This window comes from Cutaneotrichosporon cavernicola (genome assembly GCF_030864355.1).
Source record: "Cutaneotrichosporon cavernicola HIS019 DNA, chromosome: 4".
Taxonomy (NCBI): Eukaryota; Fungi; Basidiomycota; class Tremellomycetes; order Trichosporonales; family Trichosporonaceae; genus Cutaneotrichosporon; species Cutaneotrichosporon cavernicola.
Window position 1 is genome coordinate 191,761 of NC_083396.1, and position 23,096 is coordinate 214,856.

The window sequence follows — 23,096 nt, forward strand, 5'->3', positions numbered from 1 at the left end:
TTAGTTCCAAGATGGCATTACAGTTCAGAGACGTGACAAATAAAGCAAGCGAATGTATTGGTAGATCGGCAGAGGCGTTTCTCGGCTTTGGATTTCTCGGGCGAAACTCTGTTCATCACCTCAGCACCTCAGCATCAAGGCCCAGGCGTCTCAAGCTACTGGTGCCAGTTTCGAGGCCTTTACCATTGTCATGTGATGAATGGTTTAAAGATCGGAATGACACCCGCATTTTAAAATGTGCGTCATACGTTGTCATTCCTCAGACTTTATGCCCTCAAGTTCAAGTTGACAATTGTCATCTAATTCTGATTATCATGACGACGCCCCCCTTGACACTATTCCGCTATTCCCGCTGTCTCGTGCTCGCAAGCTGGCAACCAAGCAACCAGGCAACCCATACCTCAGCCCGTGCCTTGTAATGTACTGTAATGTAACGCACGAGAACTGTGGATGACTCGCCGTCTCTGTAAAGACAAGTGAATCTAGCCCCGCACCTCGGTACTAGACAGCCACCACATTTGGTAGCTAACAGCAACTGCAACTGTTGGAGCTAACTACACTCTCTACACACTCGAGCACAGAGAGCACCACATGTGCGGGCGGGGCTCATGAGCCACCCGGGCACTTGTCAAGATGAAACCCAGCACCGCGCTCGCGATCCTCTACGGGCTCAACCTCGTCACCGCGCTCGTCGGCGCCGGGTTCCTCGCCGCATTCCTCGGCCAGCTCTATGCGGAGGGTGGGTTACTATCCAGACTCGGAGCTGGGTTACTATCCAGAACTCGGAGCTGACACCAGATCCACTCATTGTGTTCCAGCTGCCCGTCGCCATATGGGTCAACGGCGTCGCAGCCTTCTTTGGCATCCTAATCTTCTATCTCGTTACCTGGTCCGTGTGCGCTCTCGTATCGACTGACAGCAGGCTGATCATGCGCGCAACTCACTTTGAGAGCGGCTTGTCGTCCGTCGTCGGGGATACATTTGCAGTCCTCTTCTTCGTCCTAACTGGTGTCGCTGCCACTGCCGGCCTGACTGGCGAGAACGTCTTCCGCCTCAACTGTCGAGAGCAGCCGATGTGGTCAGACGTCCTCGCACTCTGCCTGTACGTCATGCTTGTGCTTGTGCGCGCCCGTTCCTCCCTAACCGTAGTCCCGCAGCAATCGGTGCCGCCATCGCATGGGGTCAGGTCGGCCTGCTCCTCCTCACCCTCGCCTTTATCATCGTTACAATGCGCGACTACCCCGAAGGCTGGAAGGAGTCGATGTACTCCCTCAGCCATCCGCGGAGAGTCAAGCCCGTCATACACCTCGACAAGGATAACTCCAACTCTCCCGCGTCTTCATTCGGATCACCATACAGCACAATGGAGCGCAAGCCCCTTGTCGGCCTCATCCCCGAATATCCTCCTCGCCGTGCCCCAGGACGTGACTGTACACGTCGCTCTGGTTCAGAATCGTCGGGCTCCATCATATCCCCCATCTCGCCACTCTCCCCCGCCTCGCCAAGTGAAGGTTGGCCATCTCGATGGGGTTCCCCTCCTGGCCAGTGGCCAACCCGCCTCCCCCCGGGCGGTATCTACTCGGCCTACGCAGACGCAGTCCCAACCCAGTCGTACTGGCGCGACGACCCGGCCATCCCACGCCCCCAGCCATCCTTGGATATGGATCGCGATCGCAGGTATTACCGCCCATCACTGGATCTCGAGCGCCTTATCACTCCACCTTCCCCGGCGCGATCCAGAACCTCGTCGCAAGGATACGTTGATTGGCCGCCGCTCTCTCCGCGCCGTTCTGCCCAGTCTCTCTCGCCGCCAGCCCGACTAGCAAACCCACCACCCCTCCCACCCCTCCCAGCATACGCGCAGCACCTCCAGACAGCGCCATACGAATCCGGCTTTGGCGCAAGACAGCGCTCGGACTCGGCGTCGTCCCAGCCCTCGACATTGGAAAAGGAATACATGGCTGCAGCGAACTGCGATCCGAAACTGCGGCGACAGCGGCAACGCTCAGACTCGGCGTCGTCCCGGCCCTCACTCCTGGAAAAAGAGTACATGGCAGCGGCGCTAGGGCGACCCCTTTCCGGCGACTTTGAGACGGCGTCAGTCTCATCCAACGCTCCATCCTGCCTCCAGACAAACATATACACGCCCGACAGGTTTACATACACGTACGAGAAGGCACGTCTTTCACCCCAATCTCTCACACCCCCTCGATCAGCACCCTCAACACCCAGGACACGAAGAGAATTCCGACTGTACGGCAACGACCTTCCCCCCCTTCCGCCACCGTGGGGAGTCGACAACGCGGCACGTGAGAAAGAGCACCAGCGCGAGCTCGAGCGGGCAACAAAGGCCGACATGATTGCCCGCGCACACCGCAAGCTGAGCCAAGAAATCGAGCGCGCTGGGCCATCGCGCCGCACGTCACAGCTCCCGTCTTCCCCAGTCCCAGCCCAGAACGTCGACCACAGCGAGTTCGGATATCCCAGCGAAGCGATACGTCCAAAGGAGACAATGTTACTCCCAAAGCCCACGTCGGTGGGTGAGGCGCTCGGGATGCCCCTCCCGCGCGACGAGTGGGAGGTGAGAGTCAAGCGACCGCCTGGGTTCCGTGTGTAGTTGATATGGACTTTACTGATGTATAATGGTACCGTATACACATGGCGAGAGTGAATTGATGACTGAATTGTTCCCAATTCACCTTCCTCGGCAATCGGTTGGAAGAGATCTCAGACATTGTCTTGTCCACTGTCATCGTACCTCTTCCTCTGTCAACTTGTTACTCATCATTTGACTCTTCACCTCACCACTCACCATGGCCGACTCTCCTACCCCCAAGCCCAGCTCTACCCTCAAGGAACAGCCCAAGATTGACAACCCGCTTCCCCAGCCACCCACGACACCCGCCATAACGATCACCCCACCGCCCAACGTCAAGAAAAGCATACTGGCAAGCCTCGCCGGCATGGTCCTCAACATCATCCTCTTCTGCATCGGCTCCTTCTTCCCCGAAACCGTGACCAAGGGTCTCGTTCTTGTCCGTGAGCCTCCGCCCCGTCTCTGGTAGCTGAAAACAGCCTTCTCCACCGAGCTCGGCATCACAGTCGCGGCCCGTACTCTCAGCTGCACGGCCGCGGTGGTGGCCTCGATCGCGTGCGTATACTTTCTACCTCGCTCCTCCACTTTCTCTACCTCCTCCTCCACTTTCTCTACCTCCCTCCTCCACTTTCTCTACCTCCCTCCTCCACTTCCTCTACCTCCCTCCTCCACTTTCTCTACCTCCCTCCTCCACTTTCTCTACCTCCCTCCTCCACTTCCTCTACCTCCCTCCTCCACTTTCTCTACCTCCCTCCTCCACTTTCTCTACCTCCCTCCTCCACTTCCTCTACGTCCTCCTCCACTTTCTCTACCTCCCTCCTAATCCCAGCCTCCTCAAGCTCCTCTTCGGCACGGGTCCCACTCGCGCCAACCTCGCCCAGGCCCTCCCTGCCATCCTGTCCGGTCTCCTCGCCAGCTGGTTTTGGGTCGTCGGGACCATCGTTCGCATCGGTCATGACCTCACAGAGACTGATAAGGCCAAGCTCAAGAGCGTGGCCGGATTGACGGCGGCGAGTCTTGGGCCTGTCCTCCTAGTAAGTGTCCAGAAGATCTCGTTGATGCCAGGTGTACATCGTGCTCCGCCGCGGCGCCAGTCGCGCGTAGGATATTCATAAAGCAGGGAAGAGTGTTGATACAGAAGACGGTGTAAATGTTGAAGAGATGAAGCGAGGCCGAGCGGAACATGGAATCATGCCAGCCAAGTCGGCAGTTGTCGTGTGCATCGCGCACTCACCGCTGCCTGGACACATTCAGCCGTGCTGGCAAAGTACATGGGCTTGCCGACCCCGCCAGGTCCGTAGTGTGCGTACTTGGCCGAGTTGGTTACCACGCTCTGCGCGACCTCGGGCACGACAGGCGCATTGATCATGCACCAGCACGCGTCCTCGACGACAGTGGCGCCAAAGCGGCGCAGCGGCTCAAGGAGTCCCCTCTCCTCTGCTTCAGAGACGACGTGCCGACCAGCAGTGAGGACGAAGGGCACCTCGGCGCGAACTCCCCGTTCCAGAAGCGGGCGTACGAGTTCGGCGAGTTCTACGAACTCAGCAACGGCGAGGTGGGGATTACCGAGTGCGACGAGGCCGACATCCTCCCCCTGCGCAGAATTGAGGCCTTCCCAAGCGGCAGCGAGTTCGGCACGCCCAACGCTAACAGTCCGCTCGACGTCGAACTCGACATACGCCGGCGCTTCAGGTGTGACTCCGCGAATATGGAACATTGGAGAGCCGGAAGACGTCCCGAAAGCTGCTCCAAAGGCCTTGAGGTCGCTCTGCCGTGGCGTCGAGTCCTCGAGCCCACACACAACGACCACATCATGTCCCGCCACAGCACCCACGCAGTATCCGAGGAGGGGCCAGAAGAGGCTTCCCGGCTCCGCTGCCGCCGCCGCCGCATCGACGCGTACGCTCGGCAATCTTGCGGCATCGACATGCTGTCCAGCAAGAGGAGCGCGGCCTGTCAACGCGACGGCCACATCCAGCATGTCGGGATATTTGAGTGTGCGGGCGCCGAGGACGCTATTGGCGAATACGACGGCGTTACTCTCGGCCCAACCCACGCTCTCACCAACCACAGGTGGCGAGGGAAGAAAGTACGGTGCGCAAGTCCTGGAAGATCCGTCGGCTCCAAGACTCTCGTATGCCGCTGGTAAGGCTAAGGCCGGCCCAGCCTCGGATGGGGGTACGCCGAGGGCCTGCCATTCGCGTGGGGCCGAGATGGCATTGATCGTTGTTGGAACGGCGAATCGGGCGCCCAGGCGGGCGAAGTGTTTCGCAAAAGCCAGAGTTGCAGGCCCGACATAAATGACCGCATCGATATGGGCGCGAGTGACGCTTGTAAGTGATGTGGCGCCATACATCCTCGCCATGGCGACGACGAGCTCCATCGCCTCTTTACGTCCCTGTCCCTTCTTTCCCGCTAACATGTCCTTATCTCTCTCGTCCAGCTCCACTTCGGGAGTGAGCCGGTCAAGCGAAATGAGCGGAATGGCCAGTCTTCCACCGTCCAAAGAAGCGTTGAGCATTCCCCCACAAATCGACACCGACGTCGCTTTAGCCAACCGCGCATACTTGTCTTTTCCAATAACTGCCACTGGTATACTCTGTCCAAACACCGTACCGGCCACCAGTGCACCGAGGGCCATAATCTCGTCGGCCTCGGCCAACACCAAAGCGACCGGTCCGTTTCCAGACACGATACACTCCAAAACACCGAGGGAACCGGAACAACTCCCGCGTCCCGCCGGAAGGGCGAGGACGTGGCCGGCCATACATCGCCCAGAAAGGGGATGGTGCACGTCGACTATCACCCCCGAAGCCGGATCCGTCCCGCCCCAAAAAGAAAGGGGCGTGTCCGAATACAGGAGAGGGCCCGAGGCCGTGCCGGGAACGAGGAGGTGTGGGGCCGTGGGTTTGGTGCAGCTCGGCTCGATACTAGAGCAGACCGTCATTATTTGGGAGTGGAGAAGAGTCAAGATGGGGATATGTATTTGTACTGTTGATGTGGGCGGGTCTGCCGGCAATCATCGGATGGTCGGCATCGGATCGGCAATCTCCAGCTGCTGGCCGCGGCCAAGCAACTGGCCGACTTGATATGCCGCGGAAAGCGAGATCAGATCTGCGCCGACTCATTTAGAGTTTAGCTTGTCTCATGGAGAGGAGATAGCGTGTTTGCAGTCGGGAGACGAAGGAAGTCGGGTGGGTCAGTCGAGACTCCAGCGATTCCGACGGGGATCAGGCGGCCTACTTTGATCCCACCCACCCGTTCACCCGTTCATCTTGGAGAGGATTCGGAGGTTTATCCTTAACACCAAGTTGGAAATTTCATAACATCAAATCTTGTCTGCCTCGTTATATCAGTCGGTAGATTAAATGACTCTTAATGCGGACTCTATAGTTCCGGTTGATCATTCGGTCGTGGGTTCGAGCCCCACACGAGGCTTCTTTTCTGCTCTCGAGACCAGTCGAGTGTTGCTCTTGTCGGCCAAGCGAGCTGCCTACGCCTACGTATGCCTGGAAGCTTGGACGAAGCTTGTCACACATCAACTCCAGCATGCACCGCACAGGAGACTGTACCCGTGTGAGGAGCGTGGATTCCGGGACACACCGTGAGCAACTGATCCTCATGCTGTCGATTCTCATCCGTCTTCTCGGCCCATCTAAATTGCCATCCTTCAGTACCGCTGCTCTAATACCATCTCCATCTCTGTGCGCCTGTAGCTCTACTCCGGCAACCTAGTCGAAGACCTTGACGAGCTCCGAGACGGGCAGCTTGGGCTTCTCGGCAGGGTGCTGCACGATCTCACCGAACGGCATGATGGCCGTGCACTGGCGTGAGCATGGTAACCAGAGGGGTTTGCTGTCTTGTCGTCCATATCAACGCGCCTGTGCTCTGCTGGACACAGGTAGCCCTACTCCCGCTTCCTCTCCCCCTCCCCCTCCCCGTTCGGGCAGAGACTCAGACTCACCTCCCACTCCTCAGGAACGTCGATGACCTTGCGCAGTGCGGCGTCGGCCGTCGTTGAAATCTGGGGAAAGTGCTGCAGACTAGCCCCGAGTCCCTCCGCCGCCAGCGCAGTCCAAACTGTGTGTTGGAGGATGCCCGTGCCGTTCTTGCTCCACGCCGTAAGCTCGACCTTGCGGTGTGGCATCTTGGCAATGAACTCCTCGAGTGTCTTCCTGTCATCGAAGAACACAATACTCCCATAACCGCTCATGAACCCATTCTCCCACTTTTTGCGCTGTGCCGCCTCGAACTCGGCTACCATCAGTTTCTTTACAAATGTTCAGCTTACCATCAGGGAACGTCTTCTGGTTCTCGATCCACATGGCGTCCCATACGCGCTTGTGCTTGTCGCCAAACACGAGGGCGATGCGCGGCGTCTGTGAATTATATGCTGTCGGAGCGAGGTGGATCGCCGCCTCGACCAGCTCGCGGATGGCAGAGTCGGAGATGGGCGAGCTGGGCTTGATGGCGTATACGGACCGCCGGGCTCTGAGGGCCGCAAAGAGCTGTGCCGACGAGACGGAGTTGGTCATGGTGGTGATGGAGTCGATGGGGGGATCTAGTTTTGAAGAGAGGGGTTGGGCGGTGACAAGTGTGTCGAGTGTTGTGAGGGAGGTACAAGTCAACCAAAGTCAGAGACCAAGTTGCGGCGTCCAACGGATTCAATACGTCACACCCGGGTGTGGCCGTTATCTTGGATTTGCCGGGATTCATACGGTTTATCCGAAATCCACGAGGGCCTGGACTCGGATGTCTCATCTCGTCTTGGATAAGTTGAACACGTCCACACATTCACGCTAGCTTGTGACATGACAGAGTTCAGTTCTCAATCAGAGACGAGTATGAGCGCTCAGTACGCAGTGGCCATCGGCAGTCCTGGCAATGCTTGGGGACGAGTCTCGAAGGAGGTTGACGTTGACATCGCTGAAGTGCTTCTGAGCACATCAAGTGGTTATTCGTTTCTTGCTCGGAGCGGCGCTCTTTCGAACCACGGCAGGCTGTCCCCAAGGGTTACGGTTACGGCTAACCCTTCCTTCCGTCTGACCTCTGACTTGTTGTGCACGTTGTGCGGCGAACCCATGCATGACGAGACCCATGATGCCTGCAAAAGCTCTTATTGTCTCGCCATTCTAATGGCAGTGTATACCCACGAGACATGAGAAGCAGTTCTTGTTCAACTACGGGCCCAGTTCGGACGTGGCGTGGAGGACCGTGGAGGACCGTTGGGAACCCACGGGGCGGAAATAGGGAGATGGTGTTGTTTCCAATGCAGATCTCCGAAACAGCATACTTTGGCCTCAACTGATGAAACTGACTTTGACTAGACCTCCCAGACTTCAAATGCTGGTGACTCCGACGGCATCGCAAGGCGTGCACAGATGAACAAATAACAGATGAACGATCAACGATCAAACAGCAGCATTTCATCTTTGTTTACTGAGGCATCTCGATCTAGCTCGTAGTTTGGTATTCAGCATTTGGGATCGACCGGCCGTGCACGCGCCACACACCATGCACAGGCCGTGGACCGCCACCCGATTGATATCATGAGATTTGTATTGTCGACTCAATGTCGGACAAGAGCGATGAGAGTGTCAGTGTATTCTTGTTCTTCGCTCCTACTTCGCATCCCCACGCCTCCATCTACCCCATTGCCTCAATCGACCCCATCGACTTCATCGTGACAAACCCCAAGCCCATCTATATCTTGTTCCATTTCTCGCCACTCCACTCTTCTCTTCATCACCCACTCTCATTCCCACTCTCATACCAACTCTCATTACAATGCCACCCATCAGCGTCCAGAGATTCATGCGCCGCACAGAGGTAACCATCTCCATCTCCCAGTTGGTTTTTGACACCAGGCTCTGCGCCGTGCGCCCCCGCCCCTCGATCACCGCGCCAGCGAGCACATGCCAACCCTCATTCCCCGTCCCTCGACCCCGAGCACGCCCGCCGAGATCGTGCGTGGGACCTCGCGCTGGCCCGGCGTCCTCGTCCTTCGCCCAGTTACTGTGTTTGCCCCGCCGTCGTTCTCCAATGTCTCCAATGTCGGAACGCCCGGCTCAGAGGCCAGCGACATCCTCCAGACGCCCACTGAGGCGTCCCGCGAGTTTGAGCTCAATGTCAAGGTGAAGGTGAGTGTGAGTGTGGGGGGGTGCGAGAGGAGGCGCTCAAACCAGGCCGCGAACATGCCGCCTGCCCGGTTCCCTTCGCCGGTGCCCTTTGGTTCCAACAAGGTGTGTGCTGCGTCGCGGCACAGCTTCGTTGTAGTTATTCCGAGGTAAGCTGACACCAGAATGACAAGGTCCCTCCGTCGTCGGTGAATAATGAGCTGCTCAATTCGATCAATTGAGCTGCGCCTGCGATTCGATCAGTTGAATGTTCTCACCCCGTCCCACTTCCATCATTACCAGTTAGTGTATCTGTATAGTTCAGAAGCCCAAGTTTAGAAGTCCCATGTAAGCGCGTCCAGTTGCAAACTCGTACATGCCACCTGCCACATTCCACAATGCCCACATTCTCATTCCTCCTCTGGCAGCTTTGTCTGCTCGAGTGCAGCCCACCCAACACGTTTCTCGAGGCTCTTCTGCGTCATCTCGCGCGCCTTGACGAGCCGCTGGAGGCGCTCAATATCCTCAATGTCGTCATAACTCGGCGGAGCTGGTGCCTTTCCCTCTTCTTCTCCTTGTGGCGGCTTGGATCCCGCAATAGTCTTGCGCATATCGGAAATCTCACAGTCTAGCCCAACGAGTACAGACCGCAGTTCGCGTCGCGTAAGCATACCCACGAGCTCCTTGCTACTCGTATGCGCGACAGTCGTGATGTGGGTGAACCGCACCGGCTTGCGTCAGCTACGATTCATCTTCGACTTCTCACCCCAAGCATGTCCCCTCCAAACCAGCGGCACACGATACAGAGCACGTCGACTGCCCCCAGTTCACCCAGTGTCCTTCGTATCCGCTCGCCGCCGAACCGCTCGCCATCGTCCTCGCTCGCTTCCAACAGCTACCGTTAGATTGATGAGTCTAGACGTACTGTACCTGGTAATCTCCCTCGCCGCCAGTTCCGTCCTTTCCCTCTCCTAAAGCGAGCGCGCGCACCGCCCACATTCGGTGGTCTGGTTCACGGGCGCGTTCTTTGCCAGGCCGTCGCCCAGGAGCACGTGATTCGCCGTGGGCAAACGCTCCGTCGTCCGAGGCGATTAGTTCGGCGCCGACCAGTCGCACGACGTCTAGAGCGCGCACGGCGCGAGATGCTTCTTTCTTCAATGTTTCGGCAGTGCGCACGGACGAGGGCGGGACGAAGGAGAGTGCGAAGGCGATGAAGGTCGAGGATGACGCGTTCAGTGGTGGGCTGGAGGCCAGGAGTGGTGGAGGTGCCGGCGAAGCTGAAGGTGAAGACTTGAGCCAGCTGTCCAGGGAGGGCGCGAGGGCTGGTGCCGCGTCGAGCTGCCGCGCACGTTTTGATGCGGGTTCTGCTGTCGGAGGTGAGGAACGCTTCGACATTGCTGGTGCGGAGAGTGCAGATGAAGATGGTCACCAATGTGCGCTGAGGTGGATGACGAATGTGGAGGTCCATCACGTGACTACAGACTCGGATAGTCTGGGCCTGCTGTCATGTTGATGCTACTGCTTCTCCTCCGCGCGCCACCGCTACATCCTCCCGCCCTCCACTGCTGCTATACATGTACATGCAATGCTCTACACAATCGACTCGAGCTCGTGAGTCAGCTCGAGCGCGGGCCGGATCATGCTCTGCATCGGCGCCCCACGCTTGATGCCCTTCCCGCCCGCAATGTCTAACGCGATGCGCGACGAGCCGTGTGCCGCAACTGCTGCAAGCGCAATGTCGGGGATCGGCGACTTGGGGAAAGTGAACGTCTGGGTGGATGGCTCGAGGCTCCATCCGCGCTGGCGTCAGATCGTGGTTGCTGGGGCAACAGAAGCGTGCTCTTGTCGCACTGACTCACCTCAACTGTGAACTGCACAAGCAACGACGTCTCGCCGTCCTTGAAGAAGAGGAGCTGCGCCGCGTTGGCGAGCGGCAGGGACGGGTACGATGTCTCGATTGTGAGGGCGATCTGCTCGCGGATGGTGCCCATCAGGCGGTCTAACAGTACGGCGTACTCCTCGCGGGGTACGCGCTCGCGGGCACGGTAGATCTTGTTGTACGCTCCCTCCATCATCCAGCGCTCGAGGTCGACAGGCCAGCGCACAAACACGTCGCCCAGGTCTGCAATGTCGAGTGCCTCGAGAGTCATATGGAACTGCGAGTACTTGCCCTCGCTGAGCATGGCGAGGAGCTCGAGGCCGATGATTATAGGCCGGTTGGGGGAAGGGGTGAGCGTGTTGGCAAGGTTGACGTAGAAGGGCTGCAGGGCCGCGTTGTACTGAGCATATCCAGCCAGGTTGCCGCGCCGCAGCGCGTTGAACGCCGCGATCTCGAGGATGGAGCCTGGGGTGAGATTAGTAGGAGGGAAGAAGCTCACGGGCTGCGAGCAGATCCTGGACGTTGGCGTTTGGTGGGGCAAAGTAGAGGCCAGACTGCGCGAGCTTGATCTGGATGTCAGTAACTGTTCAAGTCGACTAGCACACCTTGAGCTGCGTGGCGAGCTTTGCAACCTCGTCCTTGTTGCCGGCGTCAAACAGCTTCTGGAGCTGAGACACGGACTCTTGCAAGTCGAGCGACATGGTGGAAGGGATGGGGGAAGCCTTGCGGGACGGTGCGGGGAAGGTGACGATGCGTGTTGTTGTGGTGCGTGCAGACACGTCAAGGGGAGCCGTCTATGCTTCTATGCAGGTGCGCTGGCAGGATGCGGCGGTGGTTGTCGTTCCAGCCGAGCGCGTTGTTGTGGTTGAAGTCTATGCAGTGAGAGTCGACAAGAGAGAGATAGAGAGAGAGAGATTGGGTTAACAATGGGTCTGATGTTCGAATCGTAAGCGGCAGTAGATTGCGTCAGTACCTGGATCATTGACAAGGAGACGCGTGGCCTGGGTGGTAGGGGTATTGAGGTACAGTAGGGTGCCACTTTACGAAAACGCCGTGTGGGGGGAATATCAAGGTGGAGGTCATGAGGTCTTCGGACTTGTACCCAAGGGGTGAGAGGAAGGAAGGAAGGGATAGCAGCCGCCCACTAGTAAACCTAGCTTACCTATCCTACCTAACCAACCAAGACTTGCCCAGGATTACCTCGAAATCTACGAGAGCGCATCATCATCCCCTTCGTCTTCACGACTCGTAACATCGTTCTCATCTCTTCTCACTACTCTTGCTCTTGCAACTCTCCTCAAACGCCGCTTGGTCCCCAGCCCTCTCCTCCTCGCATCTGCTCCGTTTCTAAAGTCGTGGCCGCCTCTCAAAACAACTCTACACCGACAGTGTAACTTTTCCCCATCGTACACCACACACCCATCCACCTCCAGTGAGTCCTCCCTCATCGCCACCTTCCCTCCTCACACATCCCCGTCTCCATCTGCGCCTTATTTTGAGGACAACTACGTCCTCGAACATCTCCCTCCTCCCCCTGTCACGCGACGACTTCGGACATGTACTGAACATTACAGCCGCCATGTCCGCCCCTGTCCCTGCCAACGGTCACGCATCTACCTCCACTGAGCAGGCCCCGGTCGCTGCTCCCGCTGTTACGATGGCTTCCTCGGCTGCTTCGATCCAGCCCAGCGATGTCGGATGGCAGTTTGTTCCCCAGTACTAGTGAGTCTGCGGAAAGGCGACGGCGCGAGAAAGTTGCGAGTGGAGGGGCGGATCTCGCGACGTGCGTCGTGGCAATGTGTCTGGAGCGGGGACTGGTGATGAACCACCTGCAACATTCATAATAAGCGAGATTGGCCTGTGAGCAGAGCAGGAGGAAGAGGGACCAGCGGGCGAGCGAGCCACACCATTTAGCACGCGGTCCTGCAACATTCTCTCGGCCCGGCCTGAGGCGCACAGGCCTGTTGATGGTTCGGTCACCGACGTCGTCCACCAATGAGCCAGCTAACATATTCAGCAACTTTGTGAACAAGCAGCCCCACCGTCTCCACTGCTTCTACAACAAGCGGTCAACGTTCTTGCATGGCGAGGAGGGCGAGGACACTGCCGTCGCCTTCGGCCAGGCGGTGAGTGGCTTACGCATGGCTCCGCTGACAGACCAGGAGATCCATGAGCGCATCACCAAGATCGGGTACGACCAGTGCAAGGTTTACATCAACTCGATCGACTCGCAGTCGTCGGCGAACGGTGGCGTTATCATCCAGGTCCTCGGTGAGATGTCAAACGCGAACAAGCCCTGGCGCAAGTTTGCTCAGACCTTTTTCCTCGCCGAGCAGCCTAATGGCTACTTTGTGCTGAACGACATCTTCCGCTACCTCAAGGAGGAGGCCGACGAGGACGAGGAGCCCGAGGTCGACGACGCTCCCGTCGTCAGTTCGGCACCGGGTACCCAGGCCGACGCTGCGCACGCGCAGCAGGTGCCGGCTGCGGCCGTTGCCATCGAGCAGGAGTCCGAGGAGGAGTCTGTCAAGCAGGAGACTGCCGCTCCGGAGGTCCCCGAGGAGAAGGCCCCTGAGCCCGAGGTCGTCGCCCCTGTCGTGAAGGAGGAGGAGAAGCCGGAGGAGAAGGCGCCCGAGCCTGCCCCCGTTGCAGTGGAGGAGCCAGCGCCGGCTGTCCCAGAGCCTGTCGTCGAGGAGGCCAAGCCCGAGCCTGCTGCTCCGGCTCCTGCCGCCGCTCCCGCCTCTGAGAAGGCTGTCACCCCTGCCAACGGCTCGGCCGCTCCCTCGGGCAGTGCCACCCCCGCTGCCCAGCCTGCTCCTGTGGCTGCTCCTGCCGCTCCTCCCAAGCCCGCTCCTCCCAAGTCGTGGGCGAGCCTCGCAGCCAGCGGAGGAAAGGCCTGGGCGACTGTCACGGCGCCGGCCGCTACTCCCAAAAAGGTCGAGCCTGCCCCGGCGCCCGTTGCCCCGGCCCCGGCGCCGGTCGTCGCTGCGGCGCCTGCCCCGGCTGCGGCCCAGAAGGGCTCGGCCCAGTTCGAGCAGGCGATGGCCGTCAAGACGGCTCACTGCTTCGTCAAGCTCCCCAACTGGTCGACTGGCGGTGACGCGGCTGCCGAGACGATTGACGAGACGTCTCTCCGCAACATTGCTTCGCGCTTCGGTGACGTGAGCAAGGTCGAGATTGTCAAGGGCAAGGCATGCGCGTTTGTCGAGTTCTCGAAGGTCGAGTCGGCACGCAAGGCGATTGTTGCTTCGCTTCCTACGCACCAGGGCGGCGAGGGTGGTGTCGTCCATGGCGAGGGCAAGCTTAACTTTGAGACGCGCAAGGAGAAGGACGAGCGTGCCAAGTTCCGCCGTGGAGGTGCGCCCGAGACTGGCGGCCGGGGCGGTGGCCAGACCCGCACCAACAGCGAGCGCGGCGGCACTGCTGGGCGTGGCGGCCGCGGCCGGCCTCGTGGCGGTGCGTCGGGCCAGGCCAAGTAAGCTGAGCGGCGCGAGCAGCGAGCGGGTAGGGCGAGTGTGGGTCTGCGCGGCGCGAGCAGCGAGCGGGCAGGGCGAGTGTGGGCCTGCGCGCCGCGAGCCCCATTGATACCCGCCACGCCTCCCTCTAGACCGCATCGCATCGCATAATTCTGGCCGTGGTTCATCTTTCCGACATCAGTGTTGCACTTGCATGGGGTGGTCAAGAAGAGAGGAGGAGTGGGTGTGTCGGCGTTGAGATGTGCATTGTAGTATGAGATGAGAGCATGTTTATATGGACAGTTGTCATCAGGCGAGGGATGAGATATGCGAGGAATTGCGAGGAATTGCGAGCAAGTTGCTTGACGCAGCGCCACACACGTTGGAGAGGCAAGTCATGTGACGGCCGTACCTTGCTTGCTTGCTTGAGAGACGCGGCATGCCGTACATGCAACTCGTTGAGAGACTGGTAACTCGACCTAGTCTGTTCCTGCAACCTCTGCAATATCTGGAAAGCAATCTGCTTGCCTCGGAGCAATGTGCTCGCCTCGGAGCAATCTGCTTGCCTCGGAGCAATGTGCTCGCCTCGTCGCGCCAGAGCAGGGTCGGGCGTACGCGCTAGTTGTTCCCTGCCTCCCTCAACTCCGTACTCCGTACTCCGTACTCAAACCGACCCAACCCTACCAACCCTACCAATCAAATCCGCTAGGCCAGAGACATCAACTGCGCCCCGGCGCCTTGGACAAGCGTTGCTGGCGTTAGACAAAGGGAGAGGAAGCGCTGATCGGACCAAGGTGTGCGGCTGGCCATGTCTAACCGCGGCGAGATGCCTTCAAGGAAGAGCACAAGGCGGGATTGAGGCACGCATGGACTGTTACTATTCACATGACAAGACTCGCGGTCCGGCTACAGATGTACACGCTTCTATTTCTTTCCCCTTGACTTGACGCTTACAGGCGCTGGTCCTTGGGCATCGAGCGCATGGCCTGGCGCACGCCGAGGTCGCCGAGAACCTCCTCGGCACCACCGAGGATGGCGTCAAACTTGTTGGTGCGCTGGAACTGCTCGACGTACTTGCCCATTCCCGACTGAGTGAGGCCACGGCCACCGAGGATCTGCACGGCGTCGTCGGCAATCTCGGTCGCGTAGCGCGTCGACATCATCTTGAGGAACGCAATCTGGCCCGCGAGGTGCTTGGACTGCTGCTTGTCTGGGAATTAGCATGGATTAGGCAGGGCAAACTCACAGTTCATCTTGGTCATCTGGAAGGTGACCTGCTCGAGCCACGCCTGCATCGCCTCGACCTTGGAGATCATGAAGGCGAGCTTGTTGCGGATGACGGGCTGGGCGAGAAGCGGCTTGCCGAACACCTTGCGCTGCGCGCACCAGAGCATGCATTCCTGCACAATGGCGCGGCAGGTGCGCGCGGTCGCGCAGCACATGATCCAGCGCTCGTGGTTGAAGTTGGAGAGGATGACGAACAGACCACCGTTCTCGGGGCCGAGCATGTTCTCGTTGGGCACCTTGACGTTGTCAAAGGTGATGTAAGCGGTGCCGGCGGCGGGAGAGTACGACGTCTTGATGGGCTTGGTCTCGACACCCTCGCCGCGGGGAACAAGGAAGACGGTCAGGCCGCCGTCGGTGCGGCATCCAACGGTGAAGTAGTCGGAGAAGTGGCCGCCCGTGATCCACTTCTTGGTGCCGTTGATGATCCAGTGCTTGCCGTCCTCGGAGGGCACAGCGGTGGTGTGGAGGCCAGCGACGTCCGAGCCGGCGAACGCCTCAGTAATGGCGAGAGAGATAACCTTCTCGCCCGAGAAAACCTCCTGGAGCACGCGCGAGCGCAGGGGCTCCTGGGCAAAGTTCATGACGGGGGGCAGACCAATGACCATACCCGAGTTGAGGCCGTCACCGTAGCCGCGGGCCATGGTGCGAGTAATCTCCTGCGTGACGATGAGCTCGTGGAAGTAGTCGTAGTCCTCGCCCTTGACCGAGTCGAAGAGGGTGAGGCCGTGCAGGTGCTTGCCGGGGCCAAGACGCATCTTGTTGAGGTTGTTCTCGGCCATGCTCTTGAGCACGGCGTCCGACGCCTTTTTGCCGCTGACCTCGCAGGCCTGCGCGTCGGGGAAGATGACCGAGTCGACGTACGTCCGCATCGCCTTCTGGAGCTTGCGGTGCGACTCGTTAAAGTAGGGAGTGTGGTATGCGGGGTTGAGCCAGGTGGGCTCGCCGTAGGGAACACGGCTGAGGTCTCCGGGCTGGGGAGTGCGGATCTTCTCCTTCTCGCCCTCGATCTGGCCGACAATCAGGCGGCGGTACTGGGGCTTGGTGAGGACCTCGTGGCGGTGGAGGCCGAAGAAGACCGTGGTGGCGTCCTTGCCAGCTGCGGGTTAGCACAAGCTGCACGGGGGACGGCGGGGTGATGCGAGCTCCGAGATGCGCCGGCTATGCTCGATCGCACCCGCGGCAGTGAGGACACTAGTAATCCAGTGTGGACAATTACTAGTGTGGACACGACACACACGCGTCGGTCCCACGCGTGCCTGTGCCGCCGGTGTCACCACAGCCGCGATTCTGCCTTTCTGCTCTGCCATTCCACTAGTCCAAGTGCTAGTTTTCACACCACACTCACCAACATCCTTGTCGAGGATGACGCCGGCGCCGCCGGGGTGCAGGCGTGCAAACTTGGAGAGGTCGAAGACGAGCGAGTCGATGATGACCCACACGTCGCCGGCAGTGTTGTGCTGTTATCAGCAACGTGAACAATGACGCGACGCACCTTTGCGACCTCGTCGCGAGTGAGAGACTTGAGTGTAGCCATTGTGTTTTGTGAGTGAGATGAGATGGTGATGAAAGAGTGGTGCAGGTGTAGATGTAGTAAATTACACTGCTGTGATCCCAAGGCGAGGTCCAAGGAAGGTACCCGGTTACAGTCATCCGGAAGAGGAGGACTGTGAGAGACGCGGTCTTGAATCAGCGTCATTACCGTTGGATAAACGGAATCAAATTTAGGCACTGTGACGACGCGTTCCATTCTCACAAAACAATGACGTTTTGTTTAGATTTAATTGGATGACCGGTAGTGGCAGCCCTAACCGTAACCGGCCCCCTCGCACAACGCGTCCCACGCCCACGCCCGTGAGCGCTCTTTACAACCTCCGAGCAAGTCTGCGAGAGCGCCCTTTACACCCTCCCTCACACGACCACAAACGGGCCTACTGACAAGTAGAGGCTCAGCTTCTGGAACATACTGTACATAGCAACAAGCCCAAGAACTATCGCGCCTCGTATGATATCCTAACTAAACGTCGGCAGCCACTCGTCTCGGTCGCGTCGGTTACGTCGATCGTGCTCGGCCACTTCGGGCGCGTCTGCACCCACGCGCGAGACAAGACGTGCACGGTAGTACCGAGCTAGTGCGGGGCATGTGTCTATGGCTTCATGCACAGTTTGTAGCGTTGTGCATTTGAGAGGGTGATTATTGGCTGGTGTCAGACAATGGCATGTGGAGGTAAGGGGTAAGGGCGATCGACAGGGACAAGGGCAAGGACAGTGCAGTGGCCAATCGACTCACCTCCAGGGTTTGGCTCTGTAAGTGCAGACTCAAGAACGAATTTGGCCCAAGCCGCAATGGTAATGGTCAGCAGTACAGCCAACCAGCCGCGAACGACGGTCGCGAGCCATAATGGCAGAAAGGCCAGTGCAATGTTGAGGCAGAGATGGACGTCGATGAGCGGTGGTGGTTCTGGCATCAGCACATCGGACGATGGATCGGCACAACCCACCGTCATACACGCCCTCGGCAATTGACAGCTGCACGTTGAGGCCCTTGACGACGTCAAGGGCGCGCTCGGTTTGTACCGCGGTCCACCCGCCGCGCTCGGCTGGCAAACCGCCCAGTCCGAGGATGTACGCTTCCATAAGGCGGAGGAGCGAGAGGGGAAGGTTGGCAGGGTACGGCGTCTGCAGGTTGGACTTCTTGGCGGGACGTGTACTGCCGCCATCGCTCTCGTCGTCACTGCCCTCCTTCTCGTTGCCGTTCGCGAGACCGTTCTTGGCCGTGCGCGGTGATCCCGAGCCGCTGGGCCCTGCGTGGTTCGCCGCGAAGCGCACGCGTGCGTCAGTGCGCTTAAGAGACGAGAGGTACCCGGTGGGCAGAAGATCAATAAGAGGCGGGTGCGGCAGCGCGCGTATCCCAATGATGTGGTGGTGCAGCGCGACGGGAAAGGACGCGAGGACGCCGAGGAGCTCCTCGGCACGCGCGCTGGCCTCGGACTCGGAGACCGATACGGTCGGCGTGAGCTTTGGGGGGGTGGGTGGGGCGAGGGTGGATGGGGCGAGGGTCAGCCCGCTCTTGCCGGTAGGCGTTGACGCGTCGTCGATCCCCTTCTCATCATCGTCTAGGTGCAGCGCGTCCTTTGCCGGGCTGACGAATGGTGACGAGAGGGCCGAGGGCGCCATGCCGGCTGCTGCGCGCCCCGACGCACACGAGATCTTGGCTCAGCAGATGACGTATGGCGACTCACCATGCGAACGCCATCGCGGATGAGGGCGTGCACGCTGGCCCAAACGCGAGCGCGGCGTCTCCTCCTCGCTGCGCTTGGTCGTTCGTCAAGAAGCTTGGCGGCGAGGACTGGGGTTAGTGGGAGGTGGAGCGGTGGGGCGGTTGGAGGGAGGGGGAGGGGGGAGGGGGGAAGGTTGGGTGGGTTGTGGGTGGGTGGTGGATGGGATGGTCGGGAAGAGACGACGTCTGGAGCGAGAGGTCGGGGTGCAGAGGGAAGGTCGACGTACCGATCGCCGAAGCTGCAAAAGCCCACCCCACGGCCTTTGAGAGCAGTGTAAGTCGGAACAGCGATAATAAGTACGCAAACATTCCTCCCGTCACCGCGAGGATACCAATATGCGCGATGCGTAATCCGAGTCTGGCGTCAGACGGCCCGACGTTTGCGTACTGTGCGGCGCGTGCAGCGCGGTCCGGATCGCGCGGGGTGACGGGTCTCCGGCGGCGGGAGGCCATAGTTGACTTGTCGATTGAGATGTGAGAATGATGATGCAACGAGACGATGAATTCTGTGAATTCTATCTTCTAATCTCAGGAACCCTCCACCAATATTACATTTGTCAACAACACTAACAATGCACCCCAAGAATCCCTACCACACCAGGCCCGACTTTGTTGGGCTGGCGGGAAAGCATCCCTCCCTAGCGCCGTTCGTTCAGAGTGGGAATATCGATTTCAGCGATGCGGGTGCTTTGAGGGCGCTCACAACTGCGCTGTTGAAGGAGGATTTTGGGATCAATGTCGAGCTGCGCCAAGACAGGCTTTGTCCGACAGTGAGTGGGGATTGGGATGTGCTGATACCAGGTTGCCAACCGGTAAGTCTTGGGCGCCGACCTCTGCAGAGATGACGAGGCTTAGCTGAGCTGCTACGATCCCCGCGTGAATGCCGCAACAGCTCACACCAGACTCGACTACGTCCTCCTTTGCCTCGACCTGGCTGATCCGGGCCCCCTCCGCGCCATCGACATCGGAACAGGCCATGTGGCAATCTACGCGCTGCTCCTACACCACCTCCGGCCAGACGCACACATTCTCGCGACCGAACTTGACCCTTGCTCGCTCGCACACGCGCGCGCAACTGTCGCCGCCAACTCCAACTCCAACTCGATCCGCGTGATTCCAGCCCCCGAAGGACGGATCTTCCCGATCTCCGCATCCGATAAGGATTCAACCAACAAAACCTACGCCTTCACAATGTGTAACCCCCCTTTCTTCTCTTCAGCCCAACATGTCGTGGCTAGCCGAAACCTCAAAGGTCCTGCACCGGCCGCGCCGACTGCGGCCATAAACGAGGAAGTCACAAAGGGCGGAGAAGAGGCGTTTATTGGGACCATGATCGCCGAGTCGACGAAACTTGGCCAGGTACGATGGTTCACCTCCCTCGTGGGGCGGTATGAGAGCCTACACTCCCTGGTGAAGCTGGTTCGAGAGGTCACGGATAACTATTATGTCGTCAGCCTGAGGCAGGCGCGCACGGCGCGATGGATGTTGATTTGGGGGTTTGGGAAGGAACGGTTGCCGGATGTGAGTGATATAAAGGGGGAGCTAACGGCAGAGCATTACGCGTCCAGCGGTGCTGGATCCGACAACGAGCTTCGCCCGCCTTCTCCCAAGCCCAAATACGTTCTCTATCAAGCCGGATCCACCACGGACGCGTGGGGAGATTGCGAGCGTCGTACTCAAGGCGCTCAAGGAGTGTGGGCTGTGGGCTGTGGCGTCGGAGGCGTCGGGTGAGACCTCGACAAAGGTAGACAATGCTCTGGAAAGCGAGGTGCATCCGAAGACCGATCCCGACCCCGAGGCCGAGGAATACATCCCCCTCGTCCCAACATCCAACACCTGGTCCCGTGCCGCCCGGCGCGCCTTGCAGCGCGGCGACGGTCCCCCTCCTGCGGCTGAACCACTCTTCCGCGCGCGTCTACGCATCACGGGCACCGAGGCGGCGGAAGTATCCCTCCTCTGGGATTGGGGAGGGGATCGGGAGGCAGTGGACGGGTTCTGGAAGTTTGTGTTGAGCAAGAGCGGGTTGTTGAAGCGGCCACTGGAGGGGGAGGGGGAGGGGCGGGAGGAGAGAGGTGGGTTTGGAAGTGGGCGGCGCGGGGGAGGGGGAGGTGGAGGGGGGGGTGGAAGGGGAGGAGGGCGAGACAGGAAGGCAGACTCGTTTGGGCTGGCCCGCGGTCGCGCGAACCAGGCTGGACACTGGCGCGGGGGAGGACGAGATGAGGGGTGGGCGGGCCGGGGACGAGGACGGGGACGGGGACGCGAGACGTAGATGCTCTGTATGTATGTAGTGCATGTACGGCGGCGGGTGACTCTGATCAAGATTACATCGGCTACCGCGTATACCTCATACTTATATTCGCCGTCTTTGGTGACCCGTTTACAGACGCGTTGAGCTGCTGCAACCCGATATGCTGATCCACAAAATCAAGCATCTCCTCGATCCACTCCCATCCCTCATCCTCTGGTGTCTGGAATCAACTCCTCCCCCAACGCCCAACTCACCTCAATCTCGAAATCAAACACATGCCCTTTGCCTTCCGGATACACTTCTCCCACCGCCACTCCCTTTCCTCTCAATTTATCGCCAAACTCCCACGCCTGCTGCACCCGCACATCCCGATCCGCCGTGCCATGCATGATAAAAGTCGCCGGATATCCCTCTGCCTTATCGAGGAGATGATAAGCCGAATACCCCATGACGTGCCTCCAGTATTCTCTTTGGGACGGGAAGGATTCCCGCCGGAATACCGTCGGCATCAAAAGGCGATACTTGGCGACATAGCTCCACAAGTCGTTGCGTGCGAAATGTTGCCGAGACGGGGTAAAGGTCGGTACGCCCAACGCTGCGCGACACTCAGTGAGAGAGACGGCGGGAGGGATTTCGTACGCCCACGGACTTTGGGTGATGGCGTTGGCGGGGTTGCGGTCGGCTAACATGTCGGATAACTCGGGCTCGTCGGCGACGTAGTAGTCCTCGACAACTACTTTGCGGTACGGGTTGTGGTGGTAGTCGTCTGCGGCGTTTGGGGCTCCGTAGACGTTGATGAGGACGCGGGGGGGTGGGAGGGGGTGGTGGGAGGAGATGGCGTACTGAGGTACCTCAAACATGGGCGCATGGGCAACGAGACAAGCCAAACTCGCCCCCCCACTGGAGCCTCCCACGACCCATGCGTCGGGATCGGCCCCAACCAGGTCGGGAAGATGGGCTCTACACCAAGCAGCCGCGGCCAGACAGTCACCCAGCATGTCGGGCATGCTGGCCTGTGGCTGCTGCCTGTATCCTACACTGGCGATGGCATACCCTCTGTCCCCGAAGATACGGGTTACCCAGGCTGTTGGGGCTGTCCATTTCCCTGCGGTGTATCCGCCTGATGTCAGACAGTCGGGACTCCCTTTCCTCCTCCTCCTCCTCCTCCTCCTCCTCCTCCTCCTCCTCCTCCTCCTCCTCCTCCTCCTCCTCCTCCTCCTCATCTACTCCCCTCTACTCTCCCCCCCCCACTCACCACCATGTATCCACAACAGCCACGGCACCCTCCCTGCGCCCTTACGCTTTAAGGGCGGCCACACGCGCAGTGGCAGTTCTACTCCATGAACAGAGGCGAAGACATGGTCGCTATACCCCGGGCGACAGGGTGGGAGACTGCGGCGGGTCATGGAGAATGGACGACGAACGAGTGGGTGGGCGGGGATGGCCGGGTTTGGGGAGTGGAGGTGAGATTTAGCAGGTATACCCGTGCAACAGTGGAGGTGAGATTTAGCAGGTATACCCGTGCATAACAGTAACGGCGCAACTCTCTAGAGCGTTTGTAGCAGTCCGAGAACGGCGGAGGGTAGAACATGACAAAAGTGGTAACAAGACAACGTGTTCAGGCTGGTCCATCTCCACCTCAACGTGGCGAACCTGCCTTGCAACCTTGGGACACCAGCTAGCGCCGCCACGGACACAGACCACCATCCGAGCGACGGGCTCAGATTTAACTTTGCACTGTGAACCTTGGCGCCTTGAATTCCTTGTCGGCGGTAATGTAACCTTGGAACGTTGCAAGAATCCGGAGTGGACAGAAGCGCCAGTCATAGGTCATAGCCGTTCCGGCCCGTAGCAAGTCATCCGGGGCCGAGGCCGGAGGCCGGAGGCTGGAGGCTGGAGGCGGTTCCCAAACTCCGAGGCCCCCAATCTTGGGCGGTGATCGGCCCTTGAGCGAGATGGCGGCAGTTGAGAGCTGCCACATTACAAGTCCTCGCCCCCCGGATCTGCCATCGCCGTCACCGCCACAGAGTCCAGAGGCCTTGGCATCTCGAGTGCGAGTGCCCTTTAATGGGCGATGTTTGGGTCTGCGTGAGTGGTGTGTCAGGGCAGGGCCTGGGTCGGCCAAGTCGGCGCACACCTCGACAATGCAATTTGGTACCGTCAAGGAGGTTTGCTTGGCAGGTATATCTGGGGTGGTGAGGGAACGTTGATCGGAACGCCACGGTGATTGGGGTGTCG

The 23,096-nt window shown here is 59.5% G+C and overlaps 12 protein-coding genes across 12 annotated transcripts; 5 read left to right on the plus strand and 7 right to left on the minus strand.

The window, feature by feature from the left end:
• Positions 1–633: 633 nt before the first annotated feature.
• Positions 634–2,617, plus strand: CcaverHIS019_0400810 (uncharacterized protein; the record flags this gene model as incomplete). Its single annotated transcript, XM_060599875.1, has 4 exons — positions 634–739; positions 799–889; positions 923–1,102; positions 1,150–2,617. The coding sequence occupies 4 exons, from the start codon at positions 634–636 to the stop codon at positions 2,615–2,617; spliced, it is 1,845 nt and encodes a 614-aa protein (XP_060456526.1).
• Positions 2,618–2,813: 196 nt separating this feature from the next.
• CcaverHIS019_0400820 (uncharacterized protein) lies at positions 2,814–3,700 on the plus strand (the record flags this gene model as incomplete). Its single annotated transcript, XM_060599876.1, has 4 exons — positions 2,814–3,039; positions 3,076–3,151; positions 3,426–3,630; positions 3,662–3,700. The coding sequence occupies 4 exons, from the start codon at positions 2,814–2,816 to the stop codon at positions 3,698–3,700; spliced, it is 546 nt and encodes a 181-aa protein (XP_060456527.1).
• Positions 3,701–3,785: 85 nt separating this feature from the next.
• CcaverHIS019_0400830 (uncharacterized protein) lies at positions 3,786–5,543 on the minus strand (the record flags this gene model as incomplete). The annotated part of the gene is made up of 1 exon (XM_060599878.1): positions 3,786–5,543. One exon carries the CDS (start codon positions 5,541–5,543, stop codon positions 3,786–3,788), a length of 1,758 nt encoding a protein of 585 aa, XP_060456528.1.
• Positions 5,544–6,327: 784 nt separating this feature from the next.
• XK27_02070 (uncharacterized protein) lies at positions 6,328–7,131 on the minus strand (the record flags this gene model as incomplete). The annotated part of the gene is made up of 3 exons (XM_060599879.1): positions 6,328–6,420; positions 6,561–6,853; positions 6,888–7,131. The coding sequence occupies 3 exons, from the start codon at positions 7,129–7,131 to the stop codon at positions 6,328–6,330; spliced, it is 630 nt and encodes a 209-aa protein (XP_060456529.1).
• Positions 7,132–8,383: 1,252 nt separating this feature from the next.
• CcaverHIS019_0400850 (uncharacterized protein) lies at positions 8,384–8,954 on the plus strand (the record flags this gene model as incomplete). The annotated part of the gene is made up of 4 exons (XM_060599880.1): positions 8,384–8,425; positions 8,464–8,736; positions 8,782–8,838; positions 8,898–8,954. The coding sequence occupies 4 exons, from the start codon at positions 8,384–8,386 to the stop codon at positions 8,952–8,954; spliced, it is 429 nt and encodes a 142-aa protein (XP_060456530.1).
• Positions 8,955–9,122: 168 nt separating this feature from the next.
• Positions 9,123–10,107, minus strand: CcaverHIS019_0400860 (uncharacterized protein; the record flags this gene model as incomplete). The annotated part of the gene is made up of 3 exons (XM_060599881.1): positions 9,123–9,443; positions 9,479–9,607; positions 9,643–10,107. The coding sequence occupies 3 exons, from the start codon at positions 10,105–10,107 to the stop codon at positions 9,123–9,125; spliced, it is 915 nt and encodes a 304-aa protein (XP_060456531.1).
• A 195-nt stretch (positions 10,108–10,302) lies between these two features.
• On the minus strand, positions 10,303–11,292 carry RPN12 (uncharacterized protein; the record flags this gene model as incomplete). The annotated part of the gene is made up of 4 exons (XM_060599882.1): positions 10,303–10,512; positions 10,572–11,056; positions 11,091–11,160; positions 11,197–11,292. The coding sequence occupies 4 exons, from the start codon at positions 11,290–11,292 to the stop codon at positions 10,303–10,305; spliced, it is 861 nt and encodes a 286-aa protein (XP_060456532.1).
• Positions 11,293–11,517: 225 nt separating this feature from the next.
• Positions 11,518–14,070, plus strand: CcaverHIS019_0400880 (uncharacterized protein; the record flags this gene model as incomplete). The annotated part of the gene is made up of 5 exons (XM_060599883.1): positions 11,518–11,537; positions 11,776–12,023; positions 12,166–12,313; positions 12,609–12,717; positions 12,754–14,070. The coding sequence occupies 5 exons, from the start codon at positions 11,518–11,520 to the stop codon at positions 14,068–14,070; spliced, it is 1,842 nt and encodes a 613-aa protein (XP_060456533.1).
• Positions 14,071–14,996: 926 nt separating this feature from the next.
• CcaverHIS019_0400890 (uncharacterized protein) lies at positions 14,997–16,867 on the minus strand (the record flags this gene model as incomplete). Its single annotated transcript, XM_060599884.1, has 4 exons — positions 14,997–15,256; positions 15,293–16,429; positions 16,679–16,790; positions 16,826–16,867. 4 exons carry the CDS (start codon positions 16,865–16,867, stop codon positions 14,997–14,999), a joined length of 1,551 nt encoding a protein of 516 aa, XP_060456534.1.
• A 476-nt stretch (positions 16,868–17,343) lies between these two features.
• CcaverHIS019_0400900 (uncharacterized protein) lies at positions 17,344–19,063 on the minus strand (the record flags this gene model as incomplete). Its single annotated transcript, XM_060599885.1, has 5 exons — positions 17,344–17,531; positions 17,621–17,791; positions 17,832–18,540; positions 18,573–18,679; positions 18,838–19,063. The coding sequence occupies 5 exons, from the start codon at positions 19,061–19,063 to the stop codon at positions 17,344–17,346; spliced, it is 1,401 nt and encodes a 466-aa protein (XP_060456535.1).
• A 119-nt stretch (positions 19,064–19,182) lies between these two features.
• Positions 19,183–20,879, plus strand: CcaverHIS019_0400910 (uncharacterized protein; the record flags this gene model as incomplete). The annotated part of the gene is made up of 5 exons (XM_060599886.1): positions 19,183–19,380; positions 19,412–19,422; positions 19,513–20,131; positions 20,163–20,555; positions 20,760–20,879. 5 exons carry the CDS (start codon positions 19,183–19,185, stop codon positions 20,877–20,879), a joined length of 1,341 nt encoding a protein of 446 aa, XP_060456536.1.
• A 61-nt stretch (positions 20,880–20,940) lies between these two features.
• CcaverHIS019_0400920 (uncharacterized protein) lies at positions 20,941–22,264 on the minus strand (the record flags this gene model as incomplete). Its single annotated transcript, XM_060599887.1, has 3 exons — positions 20,941–21,071; positions 21,508–21,978; positions 22,114–22,264. The coding sequence occupies 3 exons, from the start codon at positions 22,262–22,264 to the stop codon at positions 20,941–20,943; spliced, it is 753 nt and encodes a 250-aa protein (XP_060456537.1).
• Between the last annotated feature and the right edge of the window lie 832 nt (positions 22,265–23,096).